General features: G+C 34.8%; 1 protein-coding gene, 1 long non-coding RNA gene and 1 pseudogene across 3 annotated transcripts in view; all 3 read left to right on the top strand.

Moving 5' to 3' along the window:
• The window catches only part of EFCAB7 (EF-hand calcium binding domain 7), a 47,403-nt gene extending 28,779 nt beyond the window's left edge, over nt 1-18,624 (top strand). Inside the window, exons 8-14 of one of the 2 annotated variants that reach the window (XM_040470470.1) lie at nt 1,050-1,159; nt 3,694-3,851; nt 4,510-4,643; nt 8,829-8,977; nt 14,843-15,052; nt 17,264-17,371; nt 18,345-18,624. In XM_040470470.1, the coding sequence (XP_040326404.1) occupies nt 1,050-1,159; nt 3,694-3,851; nt 4,510-4,643; nt 8,829-8,977; nt 14,843-15,052; nt 17,264-17,371; nt 18,345-18,419 (944 nt within the window). In that variant the 3' untranslated portion in view covers nt 18,420-18,624. The remainder of the gene's footprint in view (nt 1-1,049; nt 1,160-3,693; nt 3,852-4,509; nt 4,644-8,828; nt 8,978-14,842; nt 15,053-17,263; nt 17,372-18,344) is intronic. The other variant, XM_040470471.1, reaches the window with a different exon arrangement.
• On the top strand, nt 1,167-3,246 carry LOC121027247 (uncharacterized). Its single transcript, XR_005788620.1, has 2 exons — nt 1,167-2,741; nt 2,981-3,246. It is a non-coding gene; the product is annotated as an uncharacterized LOC121027247 (long non-coding RNA).
• Nucleotides 18,625-18,724: 100 nt separating the features above from the next.
• On the top strand, nt 18,725-21,555 carry LOC121027245 (glycerophosphodiester phosphodiesterase 1-like; annotated as a pseudogene).
• The last annotated feature ends 973 nt before the right edge of the window (nt 21,556-22,528 follow it).

The raw sequence follows: 22,528 nt of genomic DNA on the forward strand, positions 1-22,528 counted from the left end.
GGGGGGGGGTGATGGGTATTGAAGAGGGCATCTTTTGGGATGAGCACTGGGTGTTGTATGGAAACCAATTTGACAATAAATTTCATATATTAAATAATAATAATAATAATAATAATAATAATAATAATAATAAAGAAAATAAAGATCCTGGATATATTTTGAAGGTGAAACCATACAATTTCCTGAAGATTGGTTATGATATGTGAGAGAAGAAAAAAGTTAAAGGTGACTTCAAGCTTTTTGGCATGGCAACTGCAAGGATGAATTACTATAAACTGAGACTGAGATAGAGAAGAACATAGATGGACAGGTTTTTTTAAGGAATTGGGGAAGGTCAGTTTTAGATATAGAAATTCAAATGGAGATGTCCAATAGGTAGTTGATTATAGTTTGACATTCAGAGAAAAGTTTCTAGTTGGAGATACAAATTATGGAGTTGTCGGGGAGCCTGGGTGGCTCAGTCGGTTGAGCATCTGACTTCAGCTCAGGTCATAATCTTGCAGTTTGTGGGTTCAAGCCCTGCCTCGGACTCTGTGCTGACAGCTCGGAGCCTGGAGCCTGCTTCAGATTCTGTGTCTCCGTCTCTGTCCCTCCCCTGTTCATGCTGTCTCACTCTGTCTCAAAAATAAATATAAACATTAAAAAAATTTTCAAATTATGGAGTTGTCAGCACATACATAGATGATGTCTAACATCTTTTCCTCCAGTACCTCTCCACAGGTAAGCTAGTGCTCGAATCTCATCACTCCTTGAAAGGGTTTGTTTTTCCTTGGATATCAGGTTACTTGGTTGCCTTGCAACCTCAGCTTTCTGGTCAATTCAAAAAAAGTTACGAGTTTTAGAAAGTGTGAATAGAGAATATTTCTAGGAAGGGTACTGTATATAGTTACAAATGCTATGATATTTCTATATAAAAATGGGATGTGCATTTCTAAAAAAAAACCCATAGGGGAAAGAAACCACTAACTTATTTTTTAAATAGGAAAGAGTAAGTAGTAATTGCTTATTTTAAGATGTTTGGGGTTTTTTGTTTGTTTGTTTGTTTTTAGGAAAACCATCCCCTTGGTTATCAATTGATACTGCCTTGTATATTCTTAAGGAAAATGAGAGCCAAGCAAATCTACAACTCATGTGTTTTACTGAACTACGAAATAGAGAAGTATACATATTTATTTCCTAGTGTTTAATTTGAAAATATGACATGAACTCAAGTTTGAGGAATATAATAGATTTTCTATATTTGTTTTTAACTTGTGTATCTTTCCCTCCAATTAGGGTATATACAGTACTTAAGCACTATGAATATTACGTGTGTCTTTTTAATTGTGATGTATTTTCTCTTGATTGCTAAGAGCTGAGGATTAGCTTTGTAACTTATATGTTATGTGACATTATACTTCACTTTCTTCTCTAAATGCCCAGATGCCTCACATGTGAACATTTTTTTTTTTTGTAATATGCAATTAAAATGATTGATGCCAGTGGATTTTTTTCCCTAAATACAGGCAATTCAAGACTTTGGAAAAGTTGCTTTAGATGTTTGTCTTACTTTATATTACTACTGCAAAAAAGAAAAACTTCAAGATTGCTATCCTCAGGCTTGACTCATATTATAGGGTTCAAAAATAGATTGATCTGAAGAAATGCTTTTAAATGATTTTATATGTTGCCCATGGGGTTGTTCTGATCTTTTCTAATTATATATTTACTCAGAGGCCAAATATGTGAGGCAGATACATAAATGTGGCTATTTATTTTATGAGGACTACAAAATACATCTGCTACACAACAACAGGAATAATACTATTCAAGGGCTTACTGCAATATCATATTTAATCTTTATACAGGTCCAATGACAGACAAACATTTCCCTGATGGAATGTTATATAAAAGTCTTTATTGTAGGCTTCTGAACAGACAAGAATAGTTATAGGCAAGAAACAAATAAAATGACACAGGTTAATGTTTTGACGAAACTCTTCTTCAGAACTGACTACAAAGTTAGGTTCAAGATAAAGTATTGTCTAAAGCAATAGTTTTTCCCATTTTGTATTGGATAAAATTACTTTCTTATGATACTGCATGTATAAAAATGTTAGTACATAGCCAGCCTGTAGTAAAGTTTGAATAAGTTTCTATTTACCTTTTTACTATATTGGCTTCTGTTTTTCTGTAATATGTCATATTTGCAAAGGATTTTTAGTTTTAGTTTCACAATTATTTTCTTTAAGAAGAGTTTTGTGTGCATGAAAGACTTTCCATTTGCCATCCACAGTGGAAATTCAAGGTTATATGTGGAGATAAGGGAAGTTCATGGGATAACATGTATTAGGAAGCAGCAAGAACTGCTTTTCACTTCTGGGTACCAGACTACATCTGGCCATTTTACAAGATTATGGTTTCCCAAGGAGGGATTTGTCAATCTTTAGTCTTCAATGACCCTAGTTTTATTGGGTTGCTTCTTGTAGCAAAATAGAACATGGTATGGTCACTTTAGGATGATTATGGTTCCTCTGACTTGTGAGAGGACTGAACCCAGAATTCAGAAAAACAACTTTATTTTGTGTATGAGTCCCCAGGATGACCTAAAATACATCTGTGTTTTGAAAGTTTTTGGACACAATTCCTGACAGAATTCCCTAGGGCTATTCTGTGCTGAAGGGCCAATAGCTGTTTGCTTAGCTTTTATACATGGCAAGAAAATGCTTAGATTTAATATATTTGACAGAGATAACCCCTAGGTTTTATTTTTTTTTTTTAATTTTTTTTTCAACGTTTATTTATTTTTGGGACAGAGAGAGACAGAGCATGAACGGGGGAGGGGCAGAGAGAGAGGGAGACACAGAATCGGAAACAGGCTCCAGGCTCCGAGCCATCAGCCCAGAGCCTGACGTGGGGCTCGAACTCCCAGACCACGAGATCGTGACCTGGCTGAAGTCGGACGCTTAACCGACTGCGCCACCCAGGCGCCCCACCCTAGGTTTTATAGATGGCTGTTTGTTTCCATAAAACACCTAGAACATTCATAGAGAGATGTCATTATGCTTTCTTTTATGAAACTACAGAATAAAATGTTTCCTATACAAATTTCCTGTCACTCATTATAAATATACTGTGATGGAAAGAAATTTTGTATAAGGTAGGTTTATCAGGGATTCTGCCATCTTGTTTTATAATCCATATTAATTACATAAATAATAGTAGTATTGCAGTGCTTCTGTCTATGTAATTGGATTCTTACAAATACGGCTTACAAATATTACAAATAATGAATTCTTGAAATATATTTTTTACTTTGTGTTCTTGAAATCTGATTTACAAATCATGTATTTATATTTGAATCAAATTAGGAAATTGTAAAATTATTTTAAGATCTCTCTCTTTGCTTCCTGTTAAAGATATTTACATCACAAACATTTTTGAAGATTATTGGGAAAGCTTTAGAAGTTATATAACTTTTTACCTGTTACAGTTTTAGGCATTTGTTTTTAAAATATACTAAGAACTACATCTAATGGTCTTGTGCCAGGACTTCCATTAATAACCAGATTTTGAAGCCTGTAAAAGATTGATAGACGCATAATAGAGTTGGTGAAAATGGATAAATTGCTTCTAAAACTTCCCTTTCAGAAGAAAGATGAAAAGTCATTAAAACTCATGTTGGTTGTTGTTTTTTAATTCTTTTGAGAAAAGGTGTTTGGGTGGACTGGTGAACTAGGACCTGGAATTTACTGGTTAATTCCTTCTACAACTGGCTGTAGGCTGAGGAAAGAAATAAAACCAGTAACTGAAGAAGCCCAACTTGTATATAGAGATGGAACAGGGGAATTATTTCTTACAAAGGAATTTAGGTAAGTTTTGTTTATTAAGGTTAGAACTGTAAAATCTAGAACTGTAAAATCTAGTTTATTAAGGTTAGAACTGTAAAATTATAGATCAATAGCCTGTCTTCCATCCTTTCCTTTGGCCAGCTGCCAGACCCACCTGCAGATCCTAATTCAATAATTCAACTCATTCCCTAGGCATCTGAAAGTGATTTTCCGTTCATGAGTCTGGGATTGCCACTCATTTCTGAGTTCCAAACATTTGGCAAGTCAACTAGAGTCACACATTTACAGATTTCTACCTGATTAGACACTTCCTTAGAAATAGATACTGCCAGTTGCACCATTAACTTAGATAATGGTCAAATATGAAATCTAAATACTTAGGTAGTTCCCTTATACCCTAGATATATACAATAATATCTGGTAGAATAGGAAGAAGAAAGTAGATTGGAGAAAGGAAAAAAGAATGATGGAATTACCATTCATTGAGTTACTACTATGTGTTGAGATACTGTGGTTGTTTTAGAAGGTTGTTTCAGACTGACTAAAAATATATATTTGGATATATTAAGTTCAAAAAATTGTTTAATGTCTTGAGATTACTTCCTCTTGAAAGTTGTCCTCATAGAAACATTCAGTCCAGTTGCCATGGAGACAAATAATTTTCTATTTATAATTTTAGGTCAACTTTATCAGATATATTTGAAGTAATTGATTTGGATGGAAATGGTCTTCTTAGCCTTGAAGAATATAATTTTTTTGAATTGAGAACAAGTGGTGAGAAATGTGATGAAGATGCTTGGGCTGTCTGCCGAGGTAAGCACTTTTCTTCTCCTTAATGCATATATAAAAAAAATAGCACCCTTTCATTTTTAAGAAGTAAAATGTCAGACTTCTCTATAGAATATTATTATAGCAGTTAGGACAGTGAAAAAGTAGTAGCATTGTTTATAGATCATAAAAATGTAAATATTTATTTTCCTTAAATTTATAGTTGGTATAGTATTCAAGTTAAAAGAAAATATGAATTACTTAAATGTCACTTCATTTTTAGCCTATGTTCTTTGGATCTTAGAATGGAAAAAACTTTGTCTCAGCTCTTGATACTAATGAAATGGAAATGGTCAAGAGCCCCAAACTGTGCCCAGGAGAGGGCAGCAAAGAGCTAATAGGCTAACGTTTGACTAAAAATTAAGCGGTTTCCCGCAAGTTCTTTATATATGTTACGAATTCTTTAGTTGTTTTTTTGTTTTGTTTTGTTTTGTATTTGAGTTGAATTATGAAAGCACATCCATGGTGGTATGGAAACCAAAAACATCATGATTGGCAAAGGAAACTATTGAGAAGGAGACAATTTCTGTTGTCTCTTAGGAGGAGTTTGGGAAGATGGTAGGGCTTATGTATTTAAGCCAAGGACTAAAAGATCAAAGGGGAAAACCAAAAGCCATAGCCAACTATAGATCACAGAATAAGGCCAAAATGCAGTCAGGAAACAAATTAACTCACATATTGCTGTCACTGGGGTAGAAATGTGTCCTACTCCTTTGGTTCTTAAAATGGTCTAAGCTTGGCAAAGTCAGTGAGCCAGGTGGGGAGTTTGATAAATCTGTTTATCTAAACAGCAAGTAAGGTAGAAATATTAATACAAAGGTTTTCAAAAATGTATCTATTTTTAAATGAAAGAGATACACTATATAAACTTTATATATGGTATACTCAGCAACAAGAAATGAATATTGATTTATACTATTAAACTTCAAATAAGATTTGTAACATACAGAATATTATTCTTAGGAAGATATAATCATCTTATAATGTTAAGAATATAATCTTTTGATTCTTTATTGTGGCACTAAAACATATTCAATAAGAATGAATCATAATAAGACTTTTTATGGCAAAGTTTTTGATAAATAAAATTTTGGTTTGATAATTTAATTGGTAGAATTGATAGTTAACATTTTTTGAGAATTTACCACATGTCAGTTGGAAGCAGTCTATACAGCAACTCTCTGAGGTATGTACTATTGTTATTCTCAATTTACAAAGAAGGAAACAGAATCAAAGAGGGTAAGTCACTTGATCAATGTTATATACCAAGAAAATTTCACAGCTGAGTTTTACACCCAAGCAGTTAGACTCCAGAACCTTGAATACCCTGCTACAAAAAAATCCCCAAGAATGGTTGACTTAAAAAATGATTTGAAGGGAGAATGTCCCCTTCACCAACATCAGTAATACTGCAAAGAATCAGGCCTTTTAGGTTCTGAAGTTTTTATTTTTATAGTCATACGTAATATTAATTTTATGCAACTTTCTCCTTGATAATAAGAAAATGTTTTATCTACCTGTAAGATCATTTTAATAAACTTTTTTTATACTTAAAGGTGCCTTAATTTTTTCATTTTTTATTAATATATTTTATTTTTAGAGCAGTTTTAGGTTTACAGTAAAGTATGAATACATTTTCTCCTCCCCTCTACCAATTTCTCCTATTTTCTGACATCTTGCATTAGTATGATACATTTGTTAAAATTGGTGAACCAATGCTGGTGCATTTTTATTAAGTAAAATCCATAGCTTATATTAGGGTTATATTGTGCTGTACAGTTCTCTGGATTTTGACAAATACATAATGCCATATACCTGCCCTTACAGTATTATACAGAATAATTTCATTGCCCTCAAAATCCCTTGTGCTCTACCTATTCATCTATCTATTCGTCCCTTCAAACCCCTGGCAACCACTGATCTTTTTACTGTCTCTATAGTTTTGCCTCTTCCAGAGTGTTATATTGTTGTATATCTTGCAGTAGATAGTCGTTTCAGACTGGCTTCTTTCACTTAGCAGTGTGTATTTAGATTTCCTCTTTTTGTTGGCTTGATAACTCATTTCTTTTTAGCACTGAATAATAATTCCATTGTATGAAGGTATCAGTTTATTTATTCATTCACCTGTTAAAGGACATTTTGGTTGTTTCCAATTTTTGGTACTTATGAGCATAGCTACTATAAATACTCATGGGCATATTTTTGTGTGTACGTAGTTTTCAGCTTGTTTCAGTTCATTTAAATTCAATGATCACTGCCGCAGTAAACCTATGTTTAACTTTGAAAGAACTGCCACATTGTCTTCCAAAGTGACTACACCCATTTTGTATTCCCACAGCAATGAATGAGGATTCTTAGTGCTCCACATCCTTGTCTGCATTTGGTATTATTAGTCTTTTTAGATTTTAGCCATTCTAATAGGTGTATATCTTGTTTTAATTTGCAATTCCTTCATAACATTTGATCTTTTCATATGCTTGTTACCATCTGTATATCTTCTTTGGTGAGGTGTCTGTTCAGCTCGTTTGCCCGCTTTTTGATTGAAGTATTTATTTTCTTACTGTTAAGAGTTCTTTGTATATATTGGATACAAGTCTTATCAGCTGTGTTTTGCAAGTATTTTCTCTCAGTCTGTGGTTTGTCTTTTCATTCTCTTAGTAGTGTCTTTCACAGAGGAAAAATTTTTAATTTTAATGAAGCCCCACTTAACCATTTTTTTCCTTTCATGTGTCATGCTTTTGGTTTGTGTGCTTTTGGTGTTGTATCTAAAAACACATAGCCAAACACAGAGTCACCCAGATTTTCTCCTGTTATCTTCCAGAAGTTTTATAGATTTGCGTTTGGGGTCTGCAACCCATTTTAGTTAATTTTTGTGAAAGACATAACATCCTAGTGTACATTTATTGTTTTTGTCTGTGGATGTCCAGTTATTCTAGCACCGTTTATTGATACAATTATCCTTTCTCCTTTGAATTGACTTTGCTCCTTTGTCAAATATCAGTTCAGTATATTTGTATGGGTCCACTTCTGGGTTCTCTGTTCCACTCATTATTTGTCTCATCTTTTGCCACCACCACACCGTCTTGATTACTATAGCTTTAAAGAAAGTCTTAAAGTTGGGTATTCATGATTTTATAAAAAATTAATGGAGGATTGAGAATTTTAAGTTTTAAAAGTCTGCTAGTTTGATAGTCTCTATAGTATAGTATTAGGTATATTTTCCTTGATAGTAATAAAATTTGTATTAATCTCAAATATTTTTTTCATCTTTCTTTATTACATGCAAGCTCCATCCTCCAGTTTAGTGGCTACTATTTCTATGATCTAATTTAATCTACATTTACTTTTTTCCTTGCAGAATTCTGTGTCACTTCCTAAACTCTGTAAACTTTTTAAACTATTAATCAGTCAGTTTTAAATGGCTGTGTCTCTGCTGCTTTTTTCATAATGATGTATACAGAAGAGATATATCATATAAAGAGTACCCATTTCCTTTGGATATATTACAGTTGGAAACAAGAAAATAAAATCTTTCTTGTTGGACAGTTAACAGAATATAATCCATAATGAATAGCTATTTATTATCTATAATAGACAAATTCAGGAATTACACATGTATAGATACTTTGAGGTGAGTTTAGTTTTGCTTACAATGTTAAAATGGATTTATTAAATTTATTAAATAATAATATTAAAATAGATTTATTGTCTAGGACATTCATAGAATCCAAAGTGTTCCCCATTATCTAACAGATTTTTAAGGACCAGGGACAATTTGGTTAAAATTAGAGTAATTAGGCATATAGCAGTCCCCTTAAATCTGGCACCATCCACATCTCCCCTTTGAAACACCATTAATTTGGGGGGTGTTACATCAAATTCATCCAGGTTCTGCTGGCTTTAAGGGGTAAACATATATGAAGCATTTTAATTTTTAAAAAAATATAAATCAGTATATACTCTAAATAAGCAAGCAGGTTGGGACTTACCCAGAAAAATTACAATTTCCTCTAATTTCAGAATATATTTGCAATTTATAACTTCCGATTTTTTTGAAAGTTCCAAAAATAAGGCTTCCATTAAAATATTTATGAAAAATAATATAGATCTTTTATTAAATGTATGAGTTTTAAAATTATGTAAGAAAGAAACTTTTGGTTACTTTAACAGACAATTTTGATACAAAGAAGAATGAACTAACAAGACAGGGCTTTATGGATCTCAATCTAATGGAAGCCAATGATCGAGAAGGAGATCCTCGTGACCTTTGGGTAACTCTACACTCAATGGGCTACAATAAAGCTCTGGAACTTACAGAGGTAAAGCAATCTGAAAGTTTTGCAGTGGTCCTAATACACATAGTATTTTACTCCACGAACACTTTCCTACCACCTGACTTTTGAATTGGGCACTCAAATCCTTGAACTTTAGTGTACGAATGAATTGTGGTTGCACCGGTGTGTTTCTGCTAGTTTGTGCAAGTTCCCATTGTTACCTGAAATTTAGTTACTATCAGTATTTAAATAATTCAGGAACAAAGGAGTTTGAGCATATAATATGGGGGGAAGGTTTGGTAGTTAAAAAAATTCTATTTTTTAATTGGTGATGGCTATTTTAGTTGCTGGAGTCTCATTTCTATAGGGAAACTCTTTGTCCTAATAGAATAAGCCTATCTTAGAATAAGGGGGACGTGTCTGTATGAGAATTGGAATTCTGATCTTTTGATAAAAGATACTCCTTGGGTTATTATTTGTAAAATACTTGGGATGGTTCTTGGCTAATGTATAGCACTGTGTATGTGTTAGCTATCATTATTAAGACTTTCAGTAAACTGGAGAAATAATAAAAATGAGGCCTTACTTCTTAAAGTCTATATTTTGTGTCAGGTTTCAAATAAAGAATTCAAGAGTTTCAGGCCATGTATCACGTAATAGTACATTTGTTGTTTATATTCTTAAAAATAATATCTGTCCTTTCTCTAAATAAATCAACTAGGAGGGTAACACTAGCTTCAACACACTTTAAATTTTGGGTGTATTGAGACTTTGGTTTAATTCCTAGCTTTGACATCATTGAAAATCCCTCATAAACCTCTTTTCTGAGAAGTTCTGAGAATAATTTTTTTTGCCATTTTTATTAATAAGAGGTTAAGAGTTACAATAACTTTTTATATCTTTATTTTTTAATGTTTATTTTTGAGAGAGAGAGCAAGCACGAGCAGGGGAGGTACACAGAGAGAATCCCAAGCAGGCTCCACACCATCAGTGCAGAGCCTTGTATGGGGCTTGATCTCATAAATCATGAGATCATGACCTGAGCCAAAATCAAGAGTCAGATGCTTAATCGACTGAGCTACCCAGGCACCCCTATGCTTTCACTCAATAAGAGAAATTAGTTAAGAGCAATTTAAGACATTTTTTTGCATTTACTTATGTCATTGACCTTTGAAACCATAGGCAAGAAGTATTTCTTAGATAAAACTTTTTAAGTTTGTTTATTTTGAGAGAGAGAGAGAACAAGAGAGCATGCTCATGAGTGGGAGAGGAGCAGAGAAAGAGAGGGAGAGAGAGAATCCCAAGCAGGTTCCACGCTGTCAATGCAGAGCCCGACATGGGGCTCCATCTCACAAACCTTGAGGTCATGACCTGAACCGAAATCAAGAGTCAGACGTTTAACGGACTAACCTGCCCAGGCATCCCTGAGATGAGGCTTTTTAAATTTAAAGTTTATTCTTCATTTATTGAATAAGTAATACAGAAACACCATTGAAAATGTAAAAGGTAAACATATATAGTGAAAATGTCAAAGGAATAAGAAACCACTTCTCAATAACAAATAAAAAGACAAAAATGAATTGATTATTTACTACAAGGGAGTATGCTCGTCAGTTATAGCCTGCACGACTATAACTGGAGCAGTTATAGTCTCCACAACTATAAGTGGAGCAGAATGTTCCTCTTATTTATTAGGGGAGGGTTTTGAGGAAGCATGGTTACTCAGGTGAGACTGTTGATTGGTTGGCACTCAGCAGTGTTATTTATTCACACGAGTCCTTGATTGTTTGACTTTCAAAAGTGAGGAACTGATACTGGTGGGCTTACAAAAATGTGTATTGAGATGAGGTTTTCTAGATCTTTTGAACAGGTTTAAAACCAGTTCTGATGACTACTCATTATCATGACAACAGAAGAGTCAGTTGTTTCCTAAGTTTGTGAGAACTTTTTAATTCCCAGCCTTCCCTTTTGATTTTCATTCAGTTAAAGTTGTAGAAGAAACTTTCAAAGATTCACTCAACCACTATTGTTGGTTCTTTTCGAAGAGGTTTCATCTGTGGGGATCTGATTTTCAGTTTTGCATTTATCATGGTTTCATCATGTTTCTGTCTTTAAGTCATTTGTTGGGACAGCGACTTCTACAGAAGCATTTGAAGACTCTAGACAACATTTAAACTCTGAGGCAAACAAGTATACTAGAAGTATTATAAGAAGGGAGTATAGAGCACTCCAGAGTCATAACCCCAGGTTTTCCAGGCTTGACCAAGAAAAGTCCCAAGGACTCTTTAAATCTACTTTGTATATGACCTTTTGTATTAACTCTTTTAATTCATTGTAGGTGATTTCACTTGCAGTGTTAATCCAGTTACAAGAAGTATTAGCAGCAGTGCAGATTCCTCCCTGGCTGGTCAAAAGAAAATCAAGGCTTTTTTATTATTCATAACTGCTTGAGTTAAAGAATTTAAACTGGTTTGTCATGCCCCCAACAGTTAGGCTATATTAATTACTATGTCAGCCAACAAGAAGGAACAATTTTTTTGATGACCATCTGGAATGATGTAACTGCTATGAATAGGATCTGTGTCTTCAGCAATCTTTTTCCAGGAAGGGTTTTAATTTTTTGTGGGTATATGTAAGGAAATATAACCTGTTGAGGGTGTTCGGGAATCTTGCCCTTGGAATGGCCTAACAGTTGTACAGAATAATTAACTTTGATTCTGAGTTAGCATTAAATAGTCTGATTTCCACATAGTAGCTGCATAAGTAATCGTCCTTAGTGGAACTGTGGGTGTGTTGTTTCTTGGTGTTGTGACAAATAGTATGTGTTGCATTTTGTATTTCTCATACTTCAAACACATTTCTTTCCTTTAAAGCCTAGACTTAGGCAAATTATTGCTGCTAATAAGGAAAACATGATAGGCCAAGTCAAACATATATAGCCTTAAATCCACAAAGAGTAAAGCTATGAATAAATAAGAGTGTGCAAAGAAGAATGGAACCCATAGAAGAATCTTGTTCCAGTGTTATGAGAGGAAGCTGCTCCTGTAATGTGGTCATATGTTGTACAAAGGTTCGTGGGTTAGCAGTTAATTCTGTGCACTGTCTGCTTGTGGAGATTCTCTGCAGAGTTGCACTTTAGGATCTTTAAAGGATGTATCTTTCCAATTCTGTTAAGGCCCTTTGCACTTTCCCAGAGGTTTGGGAATTATAAAGACAAAAATGTTTTTGAATAAGAAGCAAGCCTTAAAAAAAAAAAAAAGAAGAAGAAGAAGAAGAAGAAGAAGAAGCAAGCCTTTACTTAATCTAAATCCATGAATAATTGTTCCAGTTAAATGTGTCCCTTGTCATGGGACCAATAATTTGGAAGGCCCTAGGCGGTCATGATGGTTGTGGTTTTTTAAAAAATGATGTTTTCTTTGTTTGTTGTTTGTTTTGTTTTGTTTTTTAAAGATTTTATTTTTAGGTAATCTCTACACCAGATATGGAGTTCAAACTCACAACCCTGATTTCAAGAGATACATGCTCTACCAGCTGAGCCAGTCAGGTGCCCTGGTTGTGGCTTTTCAACAGTGAAATATTTTGACCCATCCTGAAAATAAGTGTACTATATTATTAGTACATATCCATGAACCAGAGAGAGTCAACTGTATAAAATCAATTTGGAAATGCTTAAAGAGTCTTTTGGTGTGTAGTCTCAGTTCATGTACCATAATTTTTCCAGGTTGATTTAGTTACAGATAAAACATTGAATAACCACATCCTTCATTTTCTTAGGAAATTTTTTCCTCAGTGATTGATATTATAGCCAGTTTATCACTATTGGAATGCATTGTTTCATGGAAGATTTTATCTAGTGTCCAGGTGGCCATTCTGGTTTTGCCAGATCTTATCCTCGTGGTTCTTAGGACACAGTGTTTCTTTCAGAATTTGGCAGGCCAGGTTTTGCATATCTACAATGGAATCCCTAAACTTCTCAGTGGATTTGTTTTATTTTGTTCTTATTTTATATAAGGACTTTAGTCAGAAGAGTCTGTTTGGTATACAGATCTGTTAAAAGTATTTCTATAGTATTTCTAAAGTGTTTCTATAGTATTCTAAAGTACTTGTATAGTATCTATGATATAGTATATTGGCTTCCATAAAACTTCTTTTATATTGAGTCTCTTCCTTTGTGGCCATTATTTTAGGTATCAAATAATGTATTTATTGTTCCTTGTTTGTTTGTTTTTTTAGTGAGCTCTGCACCAGGGTGGGACTTGAACTCATGACTCTGGGATCAAGAGTTGCATGCTCTACTAAGACAAGTGCCCCTTGTTGCTCATTTTTAAAGAGTACTTGATCAGAGAGGGAAAATCCCTCTTTTTTATATAGCATTTTTAAAAAGTCAATTTTTCTAAAAGCGTACTAGCTATTAGTTTATATATTTTACTCTCTTATGTCTTAGAGCCACAGTTTAATCATTTGAACATATTTCCTGGTAAGGATACAGATTTTACAAAAGATACTAGGCAACTTACTGTATTTCAAGTTATTGTTACTGTTATTGTTTTTCATTTCTTTCATTAATATAAGACTCCTCAACAAACAATATTGAGTCAGAATTTGGTACTGGAGCATCCAAAAATTCTCTTCTTGGCATGGATACTTTTGATTTACAGAATCACAGTGAAGACATTCTCCTCGTTCAGTAAGGGTTACAGCATTTTTGGATTGAAAATGTTACGCAAGCAAATGGTAATACAAGAAGGAGAAAATAACAATTCAGAATTAATTGGTATAAAAATATTGGATGGTTCCCATTAGTGATAGGGATTTTTATATATGGTAACATTTGATTTAAAGGATTCATGGAGGGGAGGTGGGGAGAGGTGCATGAAATAGGTGGTGGGGATTAAGGAGGACACTTGCGTGATGAGTACTAGATGATATATGGAATTGGTGAATCGTGATATTTTACACCTGAAACTAAAATGACACTGTATGTTAGCTATACTGAAAATAAAATAAAATAAATAAAATAAAATAAAATAAAATAAAATAAAATAAAATAAAATAAAAACATAAAGGATTCATGTATGACCTGAAGTTGTTTTGACTGATTTAGTTAATACTTGTAATTGTTCTGAGACAAGGTGGCTATTTAGTTAAGGTATTAGCTTTAATATGCAGTGATTCTTTGGTGTGTGCTATTTTACTGAGTTAATACAGCAAGAGGATGATCTAACATTTTCATATTTGAAAAAAATAAAAGTTTATGATGACCTGGGAAGAATCAGTCTGTAGTGTTATGAATGTTCTGGTTGGTTTGAATATATATGGAGAGTATTTTGCTGATAGGGATCTGGAAACCTTTGGTACTTTCTTGAATCATGTATAATGAAATTTGATGTCTAGATGAACTATAATTTGATCCCCCCTGTTAAATTAGTAGGTATGGTGTCACAAAGAATCACCAAAGTATCAGTTACAGGTTAGGATTTGGGAAAGGATTTAGGATTGTTGGAAATCTCATTATTTGAATGGTTTTAGTAAACCAAGAAAAATTTGATGAGTTCTTTCTGTAGCCTTAAAGTTAGAAAAGGAAATTAAATAACTAATATGACATATATTAGCTTTAAACCAAATGGAGGAGTGGTACTGTGGCTTAAAGGAGGTATTACAGATTTGCTTGAGATTATAGTTTTCTTTCCTTTTCTGTGAATATTATCAGTTAATATCCTAGTGAAAAAAAATCACAATTTCTTGCTTTTTAATTATTCAGTTCATAGTACTAAAATCTTCTAAAAGTATATGAGGACAAGCTAGAGGGTACATCTTCTTAAATCATATGATAGACATATTAATAACAAATAATTTATTTTTAATTCTATCAAAAGGCTAAGACAACGTTTACTTTTTCTTTCATATCAGGCATGCCCATTTGTCATTGATATCTATGCAGACAAATGCAAGCCAAGAATTAAAGCTGTCCATATGGAGGCATGCAGTGGGCAACTCGAGAAGGCCATTTGTAAATCTGTCCTTAACAAAGGCGATGCAAGAGTAATGGATGGTTATGAAAATATAATTGTACATACTTATAAGCGTGACACCTGGATAACATCAGTTATTGAAAACAAGGTATTATTTATGAGGTGGTTCTCCTTAGAACTGCAATGTTTACTAGTATGTTCCATCTTCTTTCTTATTCTATTCTTGCACAGCAATTAATACCACATTATATTAACAAAATTTATAATGGGCAATTATTCCTTGTCAGGTTTTTAATTCAAACTAAGCATGATAATTTTTATGCATTTTTAAAAGTTTGAGATAATTGTTTTTCTCTTAAAATATTATGAAAATTAAATATCTGGAGATCTCTGAAGAAAGAGTATAATCTGGGTATAAAGTATTTTAGTTTGTTACTAAAAATCTTCACACCTAGAATTAAAAAAAATTTTTTTTAATGTTTATTTATTTTTGAGACAAAGAGAGACAGAGCATGAACAGGGGAGGGGCAGAGAGAGAGGGAGACACAGAATCTGAAACAGGCTCCAGGCTCTGAGCAGTCAGCACAGAACCCAACGCGGGGCTTGAACTCACGGACTGCGAGATCATGACCTGAGCTGAAGTCAGACGCTTAACTGACCGAGCCACCCAGGCGCCCCTACACCTACAATTTTAAATAACAGACATTGAGTTTTAAAGAAATATAAACAAAATAAAGAAAAAAATTAGCCCAACTTTTTTACATACCTTGCAATTCAGAAATTTTATGGGCTATCATCATTTTATCTCATATATTCCATTGTCTGGGACCTATTTTTATCAAGCCAATTATTGCTAGCTTTGGCTACCATCCCTCCTACTACTGATATTGCAGGTTAAGGGAATACATGCATAAATGCTTAGAGATACCCAGTTTTCTAGAAACGTAAATTTTCATAAAACCTTACTCAAGATGGCTGGATTCTTAGGACTGTTGGCTTATTTCTTTTTAGTTCCTGGGTGAGACTTACGTTATTTTTCTGCCTGCCATAAATTCCTTAAAGTGTTTAAGGTTTGGCTGAGTATTGAGTCAGTGTGAGTCTATATTATGTAACTAACTCTTCTAGTCACAATAGAAGCCTCTAGAAGTGTAATATGGTCTCTGGTTTCAAAGAGTTTATGGGCCAGTTGGGAAGACAAACTCTATACTCTTGAAAGAGATGCGTGAAAATTAAATGTTAAATTATACTGTTTACATGTGTAATAGTTTTACTGTATCTGCATCTCTTGTAGTTGATGTTAGTTTGGACTATCGAAGTTGGGGAAGGACCTGTAATGAGGGGGAAGGGGACTGTGGTGTGGGATTTGGAGACGAACTAGGATTAGAGATGCAGTGTAAGGAGTAACACGTGAGAGGGTTAATGTGAGATATAGAGGAAACAGTGAGAATATTCGCTATGCGGAAACAGAGAACTTTACTTAGTGGAGTAATATGAAGGTAAATAGCATAAGTAGGATGGGTCCAGATCATATATATTATCTTGAAAATGAGGTAGAGGAGTTGGACTTGACCAAAATAGCCAGGGTCCCCAGCCGGAGATTCCTGTCTTCAAGTGGATCATAAAGCTTTGGAGGGTGATTCCTAAAAGAAAGGAGTGTGCCTTCCTTTCTGCCCTCTACGTTTTACTAGAATTAAAAGGGTCGACGGGAGTCACTGCCTTATCACAGTTTCTCTGTTCTGCAGCTATCTATCATTTCTTAGCCCTGCATTTCCTTCCTTTCCCTAAAGGAAAACTAAACTTCCCTTCACCAAAATGATGTAATAATATTTTAGAACTTCCTATTTGCCAGGCACTTTACATTTATTGATGTGTTTACTTTTCACAACAACCCAATGAGTTAAGTACTATCTGCATTTTACACACAAGGAAACTGAAGCATGGGGGCATTCAATAACTTGGAGAAGGTCACATGCTGAGTAATAGGGCTGAGAAATGAATCCGGTAGGCTAATGTTATATTGCCCCTTTGTGGTCATTAGGGAGTGCTCGTAGCTTCTTTAGCAGGGGAACACTTTGGCTCCTACATTTCTTTTCATTCATCAGCTTCATACTGCTTTCTCTTGCTTCCTATCTATCCTAAAGGCTGTCTATTATCTGTGACCTATTATCTCAAGTATCACTTCTTCGGTAACGTATTCCTTTCTAGCCCAGACTGAGCTAATGTTTCTGTGTTTCTATAATATCTTCTATGTTTCTACAGAATCCTGCGAACACCTCTTTCACAAGACTTACAAAGTGTTTTGTAATAATCATTTTGTTTGTATTATTAAAGACTAGCAACTTATGAAATTTTTTTATAGTCAGATAATAAAGTGATTATTCACATCAACAACGAACTAAGTAAAAACTGCGTAAACAACAGAGGACTCAACATATTTGCAGTAGAAGTGGCGCCAAAGTCTACAATGGTAATGCATTGCTTTCTAATTAAACCTTTTGTTTTATCAATTAAAAAAACCATTTTTGCTATTAATACTATGAATAAGTGGAAATATGAAATAAAGTCTAAAATTATTTTAAGTACGATATTATATTATTATCATCCTATATTGCGAGTAAGGAGATTTTGGTTTTAGTCCAGTTCTCACTGTTTGGTTGAGTGATTATGGGAGATTCAGTTAACCTCTCTGTTCCTGCCCCTTTAAATGTAAAATTAACATAGTATTACCAGCTTTAGGTTCTTTAGGAGGTTAATGTAAAGATGAAAATAAAATGATGTACATGAAAGCACTTTGTAACATCATATAGAAATATAAAGTGGTGTTTATAGTAAATAGGAATTTTATAATATAAAGTATTTTTATGTACATTATTAAGATTTTCTAACGTAACCTGAAAGAGAAAATGCTTCTAAGTTTTAGATAGCCATCTAAGTCAAGAGCCAGGAACAGTCATAGTTTCTGGTGTTAGCAGAACCATGGGTTTCTAATTTAGCCAGGGGGTCAAAGACATGGACCCTGAAACTGGTCTAGTAAAGGGAAAAAGGAAAAAGCCTTCTATTCCTTTCCTTTCTTCTTCCATTCTGTCCGTGACATCCAAAAACACTTTAGAACCAAATAGAGATTCTACAGAATCCAATGAAGGGTTTAGAAAATGCTCTATGCTTAGTGAAAAAGGGGTACTTACTCCTCTATCACTCCTCTTTACCCACATTTACACATATCAACTATCAACTATTATATTTTAGTAGAATTTAGACTGGATTATCCTGTTAGACATCAGATCATAGATTGTAGGTCCCTGCTAAGGACAAATGTTACAGAAGTTTATCTTCACAGGGATATTTTTTACATAGGGTCTAGAAATCTTATCTTGTTTAAAAATTAGTTAAAAATAATAATATGTAAAAGGAAAGTAAAATTTTTCTATTTTTATATGCAGGTTTGTCAACATGTAATGCCTGTGAATGAACGACAAGAATGGATATATTATTGTGTGTATTCCCTTATATCTTAAATATTGCTTTCTATTAGAGACTGTCAGGCTAAGAATTATTTCAGGTTTAGTCTTTATTTGTTGATCAACTAAATGCTGATCAATTTAACTGATGTATATAAACAATAATCTATTTAATTTGTATGTATTTATATTTTATGCCCATGTTATATACTTTATTATTAAAATATAAATAAATATAAAATATAAATAATAATGTTTTTAATATGGGGCTTTCTTATCAATTTAATGGGAAATCTGGGCACATTTCACTTACCAATAGTCAATCAAAGTAAAATTATAGGTAAGCTTTTAAAAAGTAATAGTCAGTGAATTCTACAAAATCCTGTACACTTTTGGTTTAATCTCACTCATCAAAACAAACAAACAAACAAACAAACAAACAAAAACCCTCAAAGAAAATGTTAATGGGCCAACTGCAGCTAGTGCCCTTGACTCTCACCCTGGATCCTCACTGTTCTGTCCCAGAAGCCTGACAGGTCACAGACTCCTGTCCATGCCACTGTGATCACAGGCATGTGGCTGTGGGAGGACCAGGGGGTGGCCTTGGCCCCTTCTCTTTCCTCCTTCTGCTGCTGCTGCTAGTGACACACAGCCCCTTCAAAACCTGCCTCTCCACTAGCAGCCTCTACCTCCTGTTGCACCTTTCAGCTTTGAGCTGATACTGCCTCCTCCAAACCTCTGTGGGCCTGTAGGTATTCAGACCCCAGAAGCTGTTCCACCATCACCCATACTCGCGGTTATTCAGCAGGCAGGTAAGATCAGAGGAACAGGCCTGGGATTGGATGTTGAATTTACCTCTGAGGGGACTCTTGTCTTAATGCACTGTAGCACAGTAGATATGACAACTGATGGTAGTGGCTGATGAGTTATTTCACATTTGAACAAATGAGAAAGCTTAATTCTGTAGCAAATCACAGATTCAGGAACGATTTCCCTGAAGACAGGATTTCTAACCTGAACCGTAAACTGATAATCCTCTTAGATGTCAAAGGTCGTGCACATATACTACTGGTGCCCTAAATAACGCAGTTTCTTCAGCTATACAATCTGTTTTTGTATCATCTTGCCAAAAGTTATTTGTAAGATGAGACAGATCAGAATGTAGTATTAATGGCATTAACTCAGAGAACTTGGAGCCTTAGCCATCTAGGAGATGGGAAACCACACTAAGATATTTGTGTTTCAGTCCATGTTTGTGGTAATAGACATTTTGCTGGATTAGGGCATGCATAATATCTTGTGATATCTGTATGGAATTTAAGCTTTCCTCATACAAAAGGATATTGTATTCCTGGACTCCTTAAAGAAGTGGTGGCTGAAGGCATTCAGGTTGTTGCTGAGGAAGGTTTTTCCCTTCTTACATTTGTTACTGAACAAAGGGAGGAAAATTTTTCCCCTCTTCCTTTTGTTCCTAAACCCAAACTTATCCCCACACCCTATGCACAGTAAGCCAATATCTGAGACACCAGTTTTTAAGTAAAGAAAGCTTTATTATCAGAAGAGCAGCCCAACAAAAAGGCTGGGGATCATCCGCAAAGCTGCCTTGCTCTCTTGAGCATAGGGACAGCTTATATATATTTGGGAAAGGAAGTGAATATATGAGAGGAGTGTGAGGAGTTTCTTGAAATCACTAAGTGAGGGGCCTCGAAACTGTCTGGAGGTGTGCATTCTTCCAGACAATGAGGTGTCGTTTGAGACCTGGTACAATCAGATACATCATATAATTTCAAGACAAATGTTACTGTCCAGTCCCCATTAGGTTTTTACAATCAGTGGGTAAACAGGGAGTAGGGCAGAAAAGGCAAAGTTAATGACTGATTGTGCATGAGGTTAAAGGATGCATAAAACATAAGTAGGGATCAAAACAGAATGTGGAGCTAAGTTAATAATACAACAAATACAACTATAGTCCTGCTTCTGCTTTCAAAACAGGTCCAGGAGTCAAGTGTCAGCCTTGCTTTCTAGATTCATTGGCTGTTCTAATAATTAAATAGACATAAGGCAGATTAACAGGAGTAAAAGAAGTTTAATTGTGTGCATATGGGAGCCCCACAAAGACATGAGACTCATAGACAGTCAGCCAGTTGAGGCTTATATACCATCCTGAGCAAAGGAGAGAGGATAGGAGTCTGGGCTTCAAAGGGGAGGAAGACGATTCACAGGAAGATGAGAAGAGTGAATGTCTGGTAAACAAACATCTGCCACACTGTGCAGATAAGTCTTTCTCATTTAAAAAATTATCTCTAGTAATAACTTTCTTCCTGGTACAGGCCGACTATCTAAATTCTTTTAGGCAGTTAAGGGAGAGGTAATAAGCTTTTCCCAAGTCAGTTGGCTCTTAATTGCTTTCAACTCAAAACAACCCACATGTTAAAGTGGCACATTTTGGGGTGGCATATTCTGCTACCCCTCAATACCTTTGATAAAGATGTTGCTATGAGTCCCATCTTGGTTCCAGCTGTATGTCACTGATGCATGTTGGAAGACTACAAATCTCTAGTTCTAAACTTTTCCCCTGGGAAGGAACTGAGTGTATATAGAAACTGCCTGCTGACCTTATGCGGGGATATGAAAATACTCTGTGCTAACCCAAAACTTGGGGCATCAGGTGGCTCGCACAAGCGATAGTCAATAATTGCATTTTTTATTTGACCCAAAGCAAAACCCAGTGTTGCCACCATGTTCCATGGAATACCTGAGTTCTACACTGTTGCTCTTGATAATCTGGGTCTACAAAAAGACACACATCTTCTGTCTCTGACCTCACTGAGGCATATATTCCCAGTGAAGATAGGCAAAGATTGAGTTGTGCAGTTGGTGGTTCAGATGCAAATGCGCAAGAAATGCATGATCACTCAGAGTTGACATTTTAAAACTTGCCACAATTATGTAATTTACTTAACGTTGTATTCAGTTATGTTATCAATGTACTGTAGATGTCAAACTTGTGACCATACTAATGCAATCTTAAAAGGAAAAAAAAAAAAAAGAAAATGCAAATGCAGAAATAGTCATTTAATTATACATTTAGTTTTCCAATCAGAAAATATCGTTAAAGCAAGGGCACCTGGGTGGCTCAGTCGGTTGGGCGTCCGACTTCAGCCCAGGTCATGATCTCGCGGTTTGTGAGTTCGAGCCCCACTTCAGGCTCTGTGCTGACAGTTCAGAGCCTGGAGCCTGCTTCGGATTCTGTGTCTCCCTCTTTCTCTGCCCCTCCCCTGCTTGCACTCTGTCTCTCAAAAACAAACATTAAAAAAAGAAAGAAAGAAAATATAGTCAAAGCAAAATTTGGAGAAATTCATTTTTTATATTAAAGAAGCCAAAATCTAGGGGGCACCTGGGTGGCTCAGTTGGTTGAGCGTCTGACTTCAGCTCGGGTCATGATCTCGCGGTCCGTGGGTTCGAGCCCCGCGTCAGGCTCTGGGCTGATGGCTCAGAGCCTGGAGCCTGCTTCGGATTCTGTGTCTCCCTCTCTCTCTGACCCTCCCCCATTCATGCTCTGTTTCTCTCTGTCTCAAAAATAAATAAACATTAAAAAAAAATTTAAAAAAAAAAGCCAAAATCTAATCACAGTGGTAGGAGTACAGTTGATCCTTGAACATGGGTTTAAACTGTGTAAGTCCACTTAAATGTGCAGATTTTTTTACACTACAGTATTGTAAATGTATTTTCCTTATGATTTTCTTGATAACATCTTCTTTTCTCTCACTAACATTGTAAGAAGAGAGTTATATGATACATATAACATACAAAGTATGTGTTAATTGTTTATGTTATTAGTAAGGCTCTAGTCAGCAGTAGGCCATTAGTAGTTAAGTTTTGGGGAGTTAAAAGTTATACATGAATTTTCGACTGCAGGGGGTCATTACCCCTAACCCATGTTGTTCAAGGGTCTACTGTATTTTGTTCTGACAGCAAATAATTTTTTATGAGTTTACTTACGGATTGCTTTTAATTAAATGTGTTTAAAAATAATAGGACTTAAATCTAAACAGCATTTAATGAAGACTAGTACAGTGCATGAAAAAATATATTAAGTAATTAAGAACTCTATAACCGTAACAGTAACAATACTTTGACAGCTAGTGTCAGCTTTTAAATAGGAA

The sequence above is a fragment of the Herpailurus yagouaroundi genome, unplaced genomic scaffold (genome assembly GCF_014898765.1).
Source record: "Herpailurus yagouaroundi ecotype Mexico unplaced genomic scaffold, PumYag 77, whole genome shotgun sequence".
NCBI lineage: Eukaryota > Metazoa > Chordata > Mammalia > Carnivora > Felidae > Herpailurus > Herpailurus yagouaroundi.